At 36.3% G+C, this 14,238-nt stretch overlaps 2 protein-coding genes across 4 annotated transcripts; one reads left to right on the top strand and one right to left on the bottom strand.

Moving 5' to 3' along the window:
• The first annotated feature begins 1,307 nt into the window (after positions 1–1,307).
• On the top strand, positions 1,308–7,787 carry LOC132625732 (polyadenylate-binding protein 3-like). 3 transcript variants are annotated; one of them, XM_060340317.1, is made up of 6 exons: positions 1,308–1,482; positions 2,233–2,335; positions 4,162–4,235; positions 5,896–6,087; positions 7,330–7,457; positions 7,554–7,787. In XM_060340317.1, the coding sequence occupies exons 1-6, from the start codon at positions 1,372–1,374 to the stop codon at positions 7,600–7,602; spliced, it is 657 nt and encodes a 218-aa protein (XP_060196300.1). In that variant the 5' UTR covers positions 1,308–1,371; the 3' UTR covers positions 7,603–7,787. The 3 variants fall into 3 exon arrangements, with proteins under 3 accessions (XP_060196300.1, XP_060196301.1, XP_060196303.1); XM_060340318.1 differs by having other exon boundaries at positions 1,314–1,482; positions 4,165–4,235; XM_060340320.1 differs by lacking the exon at positions 1,308–1,482 and adding an exon at positions 5,084–5,599 and having other exon boundaries at positions 2,267–2,335; positions 4,165–4,235.
• A 1,278-nt stretch (positions 7,788–9,065) lies between these two features.
• Positions 9,066–13,031, bottom strand: LOC132625731 (phospho-2-dehydro-3-deoxyheptonate aldolase 2, chloroplastic). Its single transcript, XM_060340316.1, has 5 exons — positions 12,472–13,031; positions 11,404–11,681; positions 10,621–10,897; positions 10,205–10,450; positions 9,066–9,608 (listed from the first exon to the last, which is right to left on the bottom strand). The coding sequence occupies exons 1-5, from the start codon at positions 12,937–12,939 to the stop codon at positions 9,357–9,359; spliced, it is 1,521 nt and encodes a 506-aa protein (XP_060196299.1). The 5' UTR covers positions 12,940–13,031; the 3' UTR covers positions 9,066–9,356.
• Between the last annotated feature and the right edge of the window lie 1,207 nt (positions 13,032–14,238).

Below are 14,238 nucleotides of genomic sequence, written 5' to 3'. Positions count from 1 at the left end.
AATGGATATGGCAATCGGAGGTACCAACTCCAGTTGAACTGAACCTGGTCGCTGCTGGAAAACACTGTTCACGGCCGAGTTACTGTTCACTGCCAGAAAAATGTTCACAAATACGTGAAAGGGAGAAGAGAAGAGGGAGGGAAAAGGAAAAAAGAACAAGAAAAGAAAAAGGAAAAAAGGAGAGAGAAAGAGAGGGTTGGCCGGAAAATGTTGCCGGAAAAAGTCATCGGCGATGGCGCAGCGGCATACTGGCAACATCAGAAGCAGCTAAAAAAAGGGGAAAAAGGAGAAGAGAAGAAGAAGAAGAAAAGGGAAGAGAGGAGAAAAGTAAATCTGGCCGGAAAAGTAATCGGCGTTACTTGGTCGCCGACGTCACCTGAACAGTGATGACGTATGGTCGCCGGACGGGGTAGCGGGTGGCGGGGGAGGGAGGGGGCAGATCTTACCTTACCGTTGGGAGAGAGCAGCGGAGAGAAAGAGTAGAGGAGAGAGACTAATCATTTCTACTAATTAGATATAGCAGCATTCTAATGACATAAATCAATGTTAAATCGTACAATTGACACTTGAAGGTCACTATTTTAATTGTTCAAACTCTTCCCATAAAATTACTTCTACAATTGTAATTTTGGATGACGAAAGTTACTAGACAACATATTAACGTCATAAACTCGGCATCACATATGTAACGAAAAAGAAAGGGTAATAAAAGAACACCTTGCATCCTATCAAGGAGGACCATTAGTTTAAATATTGCTTCCCAAAAAAGGAAACAATTGTTATAAAAGGAGGGCATGTAACAATGTAGCAGCAATTCCAGACGGGATCAATATGAAACTCGATTCTTAATTAACAGTCATTCTTTTGTCACTATTTTTCTTTTCTAAAAGATGCAACCTTTACCATTAGTCATCTATAGAGAACTAAGATTTGGCATCGAATCAATTCTCAATTCCGTTCAGTCACTTCAGCAATCATAAAAAATCTAATTCTATCGATTCAATTCTATCTCCTTGACTTACTTCACATTTAGTAGCAACTGAACTTTCACCTCCAGCGACACTCTAGTGACAAATCCCCTTTATTGAGTCGAAAAATCGATCTTAAAACAATTCTATCTAGTCTATTTTTGCTCCAAATCAATTTAATGTCAAATTGAATAATTCAAACGAGAAAATTATACCATCAAAATTCATCATCACTTCAATAAAGAAATAGTCTCGAATTCAAGAAAGGAGGGACAAAATTTAAATAGTTCCCCCAACTATGCTATTTATACAAATCTCCCACTTTTAACTTGTTTGGCCCAACAAGGTCAAGTATAAAATAAGCCCTTTGCAATAGCAGACACGCACACGCACAGACAGAGAGATGGATGAAGAGGAGCATGAAGTATACGGTGGTGAAATCCCCATTGAAGGTGACATGGAACCTCACGGTGCTGACGTGGACATGTCCACCACTGATGATGACGCTGTTAAGGTTGTAATAATAATAATAATCCCCCTATTCTTGTCTCTATATTTTCTTGTTTTATTGATTGAAAAAAAGTGTACATATAAGCATTTAAGCTGAATCTTTTATATGTTTATGATGATGGGGTTCTTTAAAATGTACATATAAGCATTTAATCTGAATCTTTTATATGTTTATGATGATGGGGTTCTTTAAAATGTACATATAAGCATTTAATCTGAATCTTTTAGATGTTTATGATGATGGGATTCTTCAAAATGTATATATAAGAATTTAATCTGACTTTTTGGATGTTATTAATGATGGGTTTTTTTCTAGAAAGTATATAGAATTATTTAATCTGAATCTTTGGATGTTTATGATGATGGGGTTTATCTAAAAAACACATATAAGAATTTAATCTGAATTCTTGGATGTTAATTATGCTTTTTTTTTTTTTTAAAAAAATGCATATATAAGAATTTAATCTGAATTTTTTGATGTTATTGATGATGTTTTTTAAAAAAAAGTACATATAAGCATTTAATCTGAATCACTTGATGTTATTGTTGATGGTTTTTAAATGTACATATAAGCATTTCAATCTGAATCTTTTGATGTTATTGATGATGTTTTTTTTTTTTGAAGTACATATAAGCATTTGAATCTTTGGATGTTATTGATGATGGGTTATATTAAGAGTATATGTAAGCATTTAATCTGAAAATTGAGATGTTATTGATGATTTTTTTTTTTTTTTTTGGGGGGGAATTGAAGGAATTGGATGAGATGAAGAAGAGATTGAAGGAGATGGAAGATGAAGCTGCAGCTCTTCGTGAGATGCAAGCTAAGGTTGAAAAAGAGATGGGTTCTGTCCAAGGTTTTATATTTTTTGAAACTTTTTTTGTCCTTATATTTTTGGTTTTATATTTGTCTCTGTGTTTTTGATAAGTACTTATGTTTCTGCTATCTGAAAGTTTATTGGGTTCTCTAGAATTAGACTTTGTTTTGCTCTTCTTGAGAAAAGTTATGATCTTTGTGGTATTTGCTACTGTAAATTGATAAATGGTATATTTTCTCATTGTTTGGAAGGAGTACTTGTTTTATGATATTTGAACTTTGAATGGATGTTCAGAAGTTGGATATTGTTTTGTTGTTTTTGACAAAGTTGTGATCTTTGGGTTATTGCCGTCTTAATTGATCAAAGATCTTTTGTATTTATTGGTTTGGAAGGAGTAATTGCATATGTGTTATGAATGTTTATTGGGTTCTTAAGCATTGGATGTTGTTGTAGGAGTAAGGTCTGCGTACACTCTACCCTCCCCAGACCCCACGTTGTGGGATTTCACTGGGTTGTTGTTGTTGTAAGCATTGGATGTTGCTTTGATCTTGTAGACTAAAGTTTTGATCTTTGGAGTATTTGACAGCTTACTTGATGAAAGTTCTTTTGTCAATTTGTCTTGTTTCGAGGAGTTCTTGTACTTCGCTATCTGAAAGTTCATTGGGTTTTCAGAAATTGAATATTGTTTTGCTCTTTTTGACCAAATTTGTGATCTTTTAGATATTACTATCTTAATTGATCGAGAAGATTTTGTCTTTCTCGTTTTGGGAGGAGAACTTGTGTTTGTGCTGTCTGAACATTTATTCGATTTTCAAGAACTTTTAGCATATATACCATAAGTGCCTTAGAACTTGTGGTCTTAAACATGCCATGACATTTCTATGGTTATAAAAGAGTATGTCATTATGTAAAAAATGAAGAGTTAAATTTAAAGAGCTTCCAATATAGAAATAGACGAAGAATGAAAGAGTTTAATACAAAAAGGGAGCAGACGGTACAATAAGTGACTCTATTGTTGTCGCTTATTAATGACACTTGTTCAATTTAGAGGATCAGCTGATCCTTGATTGTCATAGAATTGTGGACATTGAATGAGAGTGGTTTATATATAGGTTGTTAGAAAAAAATTGTGTGGGTGCGATAGCATCTGCCGCATCTCTCTCTGAAGGTTCTTTATTTATTTGTCATGTTTTAATATGGTTGGATGCGCTTCTTCCTTGGCCTAATAATTTGTTCAAGCATGAATATTTAACATTTAAGTGCTTAAAATGCAGGTCTCTGTAGGGTAACTGTAGGTCGTCAATTCAATCTATCTTGATGGGACTTTTTTAGTCTTTTACTAGTTACCGAGAAAACAAGTAGTATCGTCTAGAGGGTACTTCAATATCTAAAAGTTTTCTTCAGGTAGAGTCGGCTTGGAGCTAGGTTGTTGAAGGCACGTTTGAAGAGGAGATAGGCGCCCTCTTAGTTGACCACCCTACGACTATTGGACTACGAGGGGTGGGGGAACTCGTAGATCCATGGATGACTTGGGCATCTGTGGTCATTAGTATTTTGCTGAAACTGTGTCTTGTTTTATTTGACTTTTAGCTGAATTTCAACACTTCAATTGTGTTTTCGTGAAAATTACTATTATATTGGATTCTTTCATTTGTAATATTTTTTGTTTTAACGAATTTTATGCATGCAATGTAAACCGACCTACGTCATTCTGTCCTGTTTTGAACCTATGACTTGTTGGTTAGCCTGTTAACAATGTTTTCTTAGTTATCACTGCATTGTTTTTTAAAACAAAATTGAAAGATAGTAGTACTTTTTTCTTTGTCCTTTTCTAATTGGATCCTTTTTGCCAATCATTTGTGTAGCAGATCCTGCAAGTGAAACTGCTTCACAGGCAAACAAGGAGGAAGTTGATTCACGATCAATATTTGTTGGCAATGTAAGAATCAGAAATCTGTATTGTTCACTTGTTGTTTGGCATTTTTAAGAAATGCTCTGTTGAACATGTTTCTGTAGAACTTGGTCTATGCTTGTTAGTAATTCCCGTGTTTGATTTTCTAGTGGAACTCATTATTGCATGAAATTACTGTATTTTACCTGTGGGGTTCAACACCAATAATTCCGTGAAATTATAGAACTTCATCTGAACCTTTTGTCATGCACTTCTTATCCTTTTCATTGATATCTTAGAATAACCTAAGGGGCTGTCTGGTTGTTGTATTACATAATTAATCTCAACATAATCTCACATAGAAAATGAAGTGTTTGGTCGGCAGCATAAGAAAAAGATAGTAAACGCATAACTTATGCGAAATAATATACCCCCAGTAAGTTATGCGGGAATCTCTATATTATGTTATGTTGGATAAAATGTGGAAAAACAATACATGTATTAGCAATTAGAGGGATTAAGCTATTTAAAGACAAAAATGCCCTTTTAAAAGTATAATTATGTATAACAATCTCCTCAAGTCCTCATTATTGATCCTTCATAACAATCACTTCATTATTAATCAACACATAAACAATCCCAACATTATAAGCCTTGCATAACTAGTATGTAAACTAAACGTCTCCTGAGATATTGGGTTTCTGCCAGATACAAAAGAAATTTGTTGTGCGCGATATCGGTGTCATTATCTTTTTTTTTTTTTGTTTCATTTATTCCTTATCCTTTTCTTTTCTTGTTATTGGGAAGTTAAATTCTTCTCTTGATGTTGTCTTCCTCTTGGTTTGACTTTGATACTTCTGAGAGCCAGCTTTGACGTTCGCTCACTATGATCGCAGGGAAATTCACTTTTCTGAATACAGTGGCAGTCTTACCAATTTTTTTGATGGTGGACAAGAGTAGTTCTGATCTTAGATATGTTTTACTTAGGGAGCATTTGTAACTACATGTTTGACTTGTGGAGAAGTTTTAATCGAAAAAAGAATGAAAAAAAAAAAAAAAAAGAAAGATGAAAAGTCACGAAAAGATATTACCAAAAAAGAAAAAGAAAAAGGAAAGTCCCCATTGAAAAAAAAAAGATGGAATTGAAAAAGCCCTTTGAGGCATAAAAAAAGACAGAACATGGAAAAATAATACGGGGACGTAATAAGAAACAATTCTTATGAAAATCACTTTGGTAATGGAGTATTTGTACATTAGATTCAAGGCTCTGCCGTCTAACAAGAAGGCAGATATTTGTCTATAAGTCGCAAAGCCTAGGCACTGCCATGCAAATTCTAGTTGCGGAGTCTGATTGCTGCTGGCAGCTGGTGGACGTGGTATTCAGGTTTGACTAGCTGATTAAGCCTGTTATGGTGAGGTGTCATTACTTTGTATTCAGCCATATTCTATTGTTTCTCCTTTGGCTACCCGAATTGATATTCCCGTAGATAGTGTGAAGCATAAGAGTTGAAGCCAAGATAGGTTTAATGTACTGGGATGGTCGTGCTCTTTGTAGTTAAAACTTAGCTCAAAAAACTTATTTCTTTCTCGTTGCCAAAAAAAATTAGTTTTCCATCATGGAAGTTGTCAAGTTCCTACTCAACAATTTGTCAGTTGTAGTTGTGAGTAATGTTTCTCAACAAGGTTGTGTTTTGTGTTGATTTGACAGGTTGACTATGCATGCACACCAGAAGAAGTTCAGCAGCATTTCCAGGCTTGTGGGACTGTCAATCGAGTTACTATTCTAACTGATAAGTTTGGCCAACCCAAAGGTTTCGCATATGTGGAATTCGTTGAACAAGAAGCTGTCCAGGAGGCACTCCAGCTGAACGAGTCTGAACTGCATGGACGTCAGTTGAAGGTAAAATTCATTTCTTTTACCTGAATAGAATTTCTTCATTTGATCTGCAAAATGGGAAAAGAAGGTAAACCAGTGAAAGCAACATATAAAAACAGTGAAAGTTCTCAGGAGCAACAATTTGCTAGAAACTTGAACTGGCCTATTTGCTAGAAACTTGAACTGGCCAATCTGTTTATAATCAATATAGGAGTATCTTGCTGTTATTTATTTGTTTGTCTTGCTTGATGTTTGCAAGATGGTGTTTCAGTCTTAAATAATTATCGATAATTACTGGTTTCTAAACCCGTCCAAATATTGGGTAGAACGAATAAAGAAGAGATAATGAAGTGAAAAAAAGAAAAAAGAGAAATTCGACAACCCACCATGAATAGAATCAAATCAGCTTATATATATTTAAAATATCATAACAAATTTTGAATAGTGAAATTTCCAAGGGCTTATCGCATCATGCAAGCAGACTATATATGAAATGTTATTTTCATTTAATTCTCTCATTCATATTGCTCTTCTAATCTAGCGGAAAGCCTTGGTTGGTCACTGAAAATCATTCCAATATTCTGTAATTTTAATGAAATTTCAAAGGCTAGAGATGGTATTCTTTCACATAATTATGAGTTCATGGCAAATTATGAATTTTAAATTCACAATCAGGTTGGGAGAGTATGCATGTCATAGAAACTTGCACTAGTGAAGAAGAAGATGAGTTAGCTCCTACCCTAAGCAAAAACATGTTGAAGTTCCTTATATTGTGTTAGATTGAGAGTTTGAGACTCCATTTTAAAAAAAAAAAAAAAGTTTTGAGAATGATAATATATAGTTTTGATACTTTGAGTAACTCAAAGTCATTTTTTCCTTGAGTTACATTTATGGCTTATAAATTTGAGAGAATGAAGTGGAACAAAGACTCTGGGACTAGGGTTCAAATTCCAGCCGTGACAAAAAACATAAGGTGTTCTTTTTCCTTTTCTACATAAGCTTAAGCGGTCAGAGTTATCTGGTATTTGTGCTGGTGGGAGGTAGCATACACACAGTGCAATAGTCGAGATGCGTGAGGGCGTATATTATTGGCATACTTTAAGGTCATGTTGTAAAACGATGCTGTTGTATAGTGTATTAGCCCTCCTAATTTTAAAAAAGTTTGTCTTCATGCGCAGCTCTTATCATACCTCTGGTACTTGTGTTTGTGTTTGTGTTTGTGTTTGTGGTACATAGCTTCTAATGCTGCTCCTACAAATTTTGCAGGTGATGCCTAAGAGAACTAATGTTCCAGGGATGAAGCAATTCCGCCCAGGGCGCTTCAATCCATACTCAGGTTACAGGTCTCGAAGGCCTTATGCAGCCCCCTATTTCTACTCCCCATACGGATATGGGTGAGAATTTTGATTCACTTTGATTATCTCAAACCTTTCACAGCTTGACTTGTTACATGTGAACTGACTCTTTTTCACTATTTCGCGTGTTTGCAGAAAAGTTCCAAGGTTCAGGAGGCCTGCGCGATTCATGCCTTACTATTAAAAGATGTCACATGACTGGTACCAAAATCTGATGAATGCAGACATCAGGAGACTATTTTGATCTAGTTTTAGTTGAGACAGTGTAGTAGTTACCTAGCGTAAGTTTGTGCTTCGTATTTGCATTTGAACTTGGACAAAGTCTCTTGTATTTGTACACTAGAATGATCCTGTTGGATGGTAAGTGGTTATTTATGTTACTATAGTAACAAAAAACAATCACAGCATAAATTTTTTGCATATGTTATAGTTAGTTCAATGTTTGGTTGGTTGTACTGTTCACCTCATATCTTAATTCATGAAACTGATTGCAAAAACCAAAAAAAAGAGTATCGGCCACATTAAATTTACTTTCTGGGAAGGTCCATTTGGTAATTAAAAATTGCTCATCAACAATCAGTCAAATGGGGAATGTTAGGATGAGTCTGTGTAGTAGTAAAATATGAATGAGAGATTAAAGATTGTAAGGCTCAAATCTCTACATAGCAATGAAATATGAATAGTAATTAAAGATAAAAAGGCTCAAATCTCTGCATTACAAGTTATAATTACTTTATATTATTTTCCATCGTATAAGCAATTTTTACATCAGAATTTATGCATAACTAGTAGTCTGTATGAGGAGCGAACGAAGGATGCTCAGATGGATGTGTGGGCATACTAGGAGAGATATGATCAGGAACGAAGTTATATGTGGCAAGGTGGAAGTGGCTCCCGTGGCGGACAAGATGAAGGTAGCGAGACTGAGATGGTTCGGGCATGTGAAGGGGACGCGCCAGTAAGGAGGTGTGAGTGGCTGGCTATAGCGGGAGTTAGGAGAGGAGAGGCGGAGGTAGGCTGAAGAAGAGCTGCGGGAGTTAATTAGGCAGGGCATGCCGCAACTTCAATTTATTGAGTACTTGACCCTAGATAGGAAAGTGTGAAGGTAGAGAATTAAGATGGAAGGTTAGTAGGTAATCGAGCATTCTCCTTCTCAGTAGCGTGCATTAGTAATCGCGTAACTTACTTTCTTCGATGTGTTTTACTGTTTGTTGCACCATTTGCTTTTTAGCTTGATATTTTATTTTCATATTTCTTTTGATATCATGCTTCAAATTCTTTTCTTTCTTTTGAGTCGAGATCTATCAGAAACCTCATTTCTACCCCACAAAGGTCTTTTCTTTCTTTTGAATCGGTCTATCAGAAACAACCTTTCTACCCCACAAAGGTAGGGTAAGGTCTACACACATCCTATCCTCTCAGACCACGTTGGGTATGTTGTTGTAGTTGTCTGTACACCAAACAATTTCAGTCATATATTAATAGGTTGATATTTTAAGTTCATATACAGTAGTATCTATTTTTGTTATGTTGCAAATTTAGCTGCACCATGACCTACCATCTAGAACCATGAAGTGAGAAGGCCATCCTAAATCCTCAACAGTTAGGGAAGAAATTTATAATCTAATCGCAGTAAGATGAACAAAATTTGAGAAGGCAGGCAAACACATTAGACTCCACTGCAGAACCAGTATCTCAAAATAACATTCACACATCAAGAAAAGGAAAATAAATAAATTGAACCCCCTTATACCCTAAACTTACGGTCCAAACTAAAATAAACAGAAAGGGTACCCGATAAATCGACTAATTTTACTTGTTCACTTCCCCATTGAGCTCTGCAGGAAACCTATTTACTCCATGTCTTTCAACAAGAAACATTGGTTCACAAGAGAACAAAGACTGCAGATTAAAAAAATACGGATAAATTAGAGAAGCCTACAGGCCGCGTCGAGAGGCTATTCTTCGTCTTCTTAGTCGTTCAGCTACGATGAAGGCAAGTTCAAGAGACTGGGAAGCATTCAATCTTGGGTCACAATGTGTGTGGTAACGAGAGCCCAAATCGTCATAGGTTACTGTTCTTGATCCGCCAATGCATTCAGTCACATTTTGCCCTGTCATTTCTAGATGGATACCTCCAGGGTGGCTGCCTTCTTGCTCATGCACATCGAAGAAAGCTCGGACCTCAGCCTGCCAATTTAGTACAATATGTCATTCAGATAAAAATAAAAAAAAATAAAAACACTTTCAACCACATAAACTTATTTTTATTTTTATTGTGACGTTAAGCCTCTGATAATCTACCTCTAGGGAAGCACGTATATATGCGGTTTCAACAAAGGGGTTGTTTGGTCGCTAGTTAGGAAGTGGGTTATTCATGTATTAAAACCAGCATGACTAGTAGCACTTTGGTAGCATTTAAGTTGTTAAGTATAAAGTTCAGCGCACCAAGTACGGTATTTGGTTACCAGTTTACAATCCGGGGGAATCTATGTATTATTTATAGGGGGTAGAAGATGAAATAAATAATACATGAATAACTAATTCCTACATTACTAATGCCAGCATAACTCTAACCCGCAACCAAACAACCCGTAAGAGTCTCTGAACAGATAAATATCTAGCAAAAGGATCTCTCATTTCATGGGAAGCAGCCACCTCAATCCATTTCACTTCTAAGAGAACATGTATCTAGCTGAATTCTCTCCCAAAGTCGTGAAACACTTTTCATTGTACAAGGTAATATTACCCTAGAATCATAAATAGGATGCACAGATGAAACATACCAGGATCGAATCAAAAGCACGGGTTTTGAGTCCACATGGTGCCTTGATGGTGTTCCCGTGCATTGGGTCACAAACCCATGTCACAATCTGACCAGCTCCTCGTACTGCCCTGACCAAGTGGGCAAGTTTCACTCTCATGTTCTCAGCACCCATTCTCACAATTACAGTTATTCTTCCAGGCTTATTGGCTGGATTCAGGATGTCAATGAGTTTAATTAGCTCGTTTGGATCCATCTTTTGGCTCACCTGCAATAAAACCGCCATCTTTAGGTAACTAACAAAAACAGCATTGACTAAGACAATTAGGTAAGAATCTCAAATCGACTCTCGAGAAACGAAACATGACAGCTAATTTAGGACGGAGGGAGTAACATTTCGATGCACAAAAATGGGTTAGCACTCGAAGTTATACATACCTTTATGCCAAGAGGGTTTGCTACTCCTCTCAAAAACTCGACATGAGCACCGTCTAGTTGCCTAGTTCGTTCCCCAACCCAAACCATGTGAGCAGAACAATCATAGAAAAGACCAGAAGTTGAATCCTCCCTTGTAAGTGCTTGTTCATAAGGAAGAAGCAAGCACTCATGGGATGTCCAGAAATCAGTTGTCGACATGATAGGGTGTTCGAGTGTGAGTCCACAAGCAGCCATGAATCCTAACGCTTCATCCACCCTGTGAGCAAGTTCTTGATACCTACAAAACATTCCCCAATATCAACATATTAGACTTAAAATCATCTGATTAACCTAACCTAGATGAATCTGCATGTGAAATTGACCACTAGTTGTAACGACAAAAACTTGGCACTTCAGGCCCAAGTACAACTGAGAAGCATAGCCATGGAACTCTTTCCAATTTTCATCTCTGAAAAAGACATAGGCACATTAAAAAAATAAAAAAAAGCCCAAAACAGTGTTTAGTCATATACAGTGAACTCATTGTTTGAAAAACTTTTGAAGATAAGTTTCAAGTTTGAAAAGTGATTTTGACCAATTTTTCAAGTGAATTTTCTTTTTCCACTCACAAAATTTCAACTTTTTTCAAGTTAAATGCATGTCCAAGCACAACTCGATTTCCGAATACCGATTTTCAACGTTTTTTCAGCTACTACTTTTTTTTCGAATATCACATTTTTTTTATGTCCAAGCGCCTATATAGAATCTGCCGTGAAACTTGATTAAAGATTAAAATATCCATACCTATCTCCCTGCTCACTGTTCTCCACAAAATCAAGATTCCATTCAGTGACTCTCTGCATTGCAGCATAACCTCCAGTAGCAAAAGCCCTAAGAAGGTTAAGCGTCGCAGCAGATTGCATGTAGGCCCTAATAAGCCTATGAGGGTCTGGAATTCTTGACTTCTCATCAAATGTATCACCATTGATATTGTCACCCTTGTAGCTTGGCAGCTTCACTCCATTTATCTCCTCAAATGGATCTGATCTTGGTTTTGCAAACTGGCCCGCCATTCTTCCAACCTATAATTAACCATGTAACAATTTAAGTTTAATATCATGACTTCTTTCAATTCACAAAGCTCGTTATAGTGATCCGCATTCTATATATTCAAGTAACTACAACTTATAAACACAAACACTTGACTAGAGCAAATATAGATAAGCACATGCATATATCATATATGTATACATATATTGGATGTACAAACAAGAACACACAGACACACACATAACATATATGTATCACACATAACACACGCACAGACACACACATACATACTCCCTTGGTTCCATCTCATATGAAATATTGAATATACACTTCATGATTTTCACTTGGCATAAATATTTACATTAATTATAAAGAAGAAAATATTGAAATAGTGGTTGAAATAGCTTGACAGAGAAAACTCCTATCAGAGTTCAAAATTTGAATAGTTTAATCATTAATGACTTTAAATTCTTGGAAGTTATAGAAATTGTATAGAAATAGAACAGCGTCAAAAAATTTAGAACATCCAAAATGAAATTATTCTACAACAAGGTTTAAAAGGTAAAAGGGTTCAAACATAATAGCACAATTTTCACACAAATCCATAAAAATGAGAATTAACAAACAGAGTAACCCAAATTTTAGCATAAATATAGAATCTTTTTATAAAGAAAACATATCCTTGCTACCAAACACATCTATATTAGCACAATTTTCACACAGATCCATAAAATTGAGAACTAATAAACAGCAAGAACCCACATTCTAGCCCATCAAAACACATAATTTGAATGAAAGTCATAAAAATAGAATCTTTTTTACCTTAATGACAGGGACTTCACCACCAAACATTAGAACAACACTCATCTGAAGCAAAATCCTGAAAGTATCCCTAATATTAATAGCATTGAATTCCTTAAAACTCTCAGCACAATCACCACCTTGCAATAAAAAAGCTTTCCCTAATGCAGCTTGACCAAGTTTCTCTTCTAAACTCCTTGCCTCACCAGCAAACACAAGTGGTGGGCTTGATTCAAGTGTTTTAAGAACACTTTCAAGTTCTTTCTCACATGGGTATTCTGGTAATTGTAATGCTTTCTTAGTTTTCCAACTATCAAGACTCCATTTTTGCTTAGTTTTTGCAGGCTCTGACACGTGTACGGCTGAGATACGGTGGCGCCTCCCAAGGGAAATTTGAGGTTGTTGGGGTGATAAGGGGTTGTAGAGAAGGTGAGATTGAACGAGTGATTTTGATGATGATAATGATAAGGTGTTTGATAAAGAAGCCATTTTTAATGATTCTTGAAAATCCTCTTTTTTCTCTAACTTTTTGAGAGAGAGAAGGGAAGAGGATCTATTGAGGAGGAGATCTGAAAGTGAGGTATTAAGGACTATTTATATAAGTTTTTTTTTTTTTTTTTTTGGAGCAACGTGGGAGAGTAGATTTTGCTGAGATTATGGAGGGACGAGCAGGTGTTATAATTGGTAGTTGAGAGGCATTTTGGTGAATAAATTGTACAAAGAGGGGTAAAGACTATTTGAAAGACAACAAGGGGGAAAAATTCTTAGTAATGAGCTTTTCCGAAATGGGCCTATGCAGTGTAAAATCATTTTTTTGCGCGGATTGCCCTTCTTTTAGAGTGGTTATTAATTTTTCGGAAAAGGGCCAAAATTATCCCTGAACTTTCGGAAATAGTTTATTTATACCTTTTATTATACTATTGGGTCAATTGTGACCTTACCGTTATACTATGGGCCAAATATACCCCTGAACTTTACGAAAATAGTTTATTTATATCCTTTGTTATACTATTGGGACAATTGTGCCCTTATCGTTATACTATGGGCCAAATATACCCTTAAGTTACACGGTTTGCCACGTATCACAATCATAATGGCTCAACCCATTCCCCCCTATAATTACACCCAGATTAAACTAATCACGGGATCCAACCCGTCGCTTTATTTCACTCAACCCGTTTTGTTTATTTAAAATTCAAATAAAGTACCTATACACGTTTTGTTTATCTCGTTATACGTTTCGTTTATGTAAAATATGGTAGTATACAAAACGAAAACTCAAATATAATTTTTCACCACGTTAATATGATTGTTACTGAAGCACCCCAGGAGGCTGACTTGGAAGTAAGGCTTGGTACCCAGGCCATCTAGAAGAAAAGTAGTTTCAAGTTCCTTGGGTCTATTGTGCAAGGCAGCGGGGAGATTGACGATGATGTCACACATCGTATTGGGGCAGGGTGGATGAAATGGAGGCTTGCTTCCGAAGTGCTATGTGACAAGAAGGTGCCACCAAAACTTAAGGGCAAGTTCTACAAAGTGGTGGTTAGACCGACTATGCTGTATGGGGCGGAGTGTTGGCCAGTTAAGATCTCTCACGTTCAAAAGATGAAAGTTGCCGAGATGAGAATGTTGAGATGGATGTGTGGCCACACCAGGAGTGACAGGATTAGGAATGAGGATATTCGGGATAAGGTGGGGGTGGCCTCAGTGGAAGACAAGATGCGAGAAGCGAGATTGAGATGGTTTGGGCATGTGAAGAGGAGAGATACAGATGCCCCAGTGCGGAGG

The sequence above is a fragment of the Lycium barbarum genome, unplaced genomic scaffold, assembly GCF_019175385.1.
Source record: "Lycium barbarum isolate Lr01 unplaced genomic scaffold, ASM1917538v2 unchr_scaffold_54, whole genome shotgun sequence".
Lineage (NCBI taxonomy): Eukaryota > Viridiplantae > Streptophyta > Magnoliopsida > Solanales > Solanaceae > Lycium > Lycium barbarum.
The sequence above is the reverse complement of the archived record's forward strand: the minus strand, read 5'-3'. Positions and strand labels throughout refer to the sequence as shown.

Excerpts from the sequence above, each read along its gene's own strand:
- LOC132625731 (XM_060340316.1), bottom strand. The coding sequence starts at position 12,939 with ATGGCTTCTTTATCAAACACCTTATCATTATCATCATCAAAATCACTC. Across the intron at positions 10,451-10,620 it reads CAAACCCTCTTGGCATAAAG|GTGAGCCAAAAGATGGATCC; the intron begins GTATGTATAACT and ends GTTTTATTGCAG. Across the intron at positions 9,609-10,204 it reads GTGCTTTTGATTCGATCCTG|GCTGAGGTCCGAGCTTTCTT; the intron begins GTATGTTTCATC and ends CTAAATTGGCAG.
- LOC132625732 (XM_060340317.1), top strand. The coding sequence starts at position 1,372 with ATGGATGAAGAGGAGCATGAAGTATACGGTGGTGAAATCCCCATTGAA. Across the intron at positions 2,336-4,161 it reads AGAGATGGGTTCTGTCCAAG|CAGATCCTGCAAGTGAAACT; the intron begins GTTTTATATTTT and ends TCATTTGTGTAG. Across the intron at positions 6,088-7,329 it reads TGCATGGACGTCAGTTGAAG|GTGATGCCTAAGAGAACTAA; the intron begins GTAAAATTCATT and ends CAAATTTTGCAG.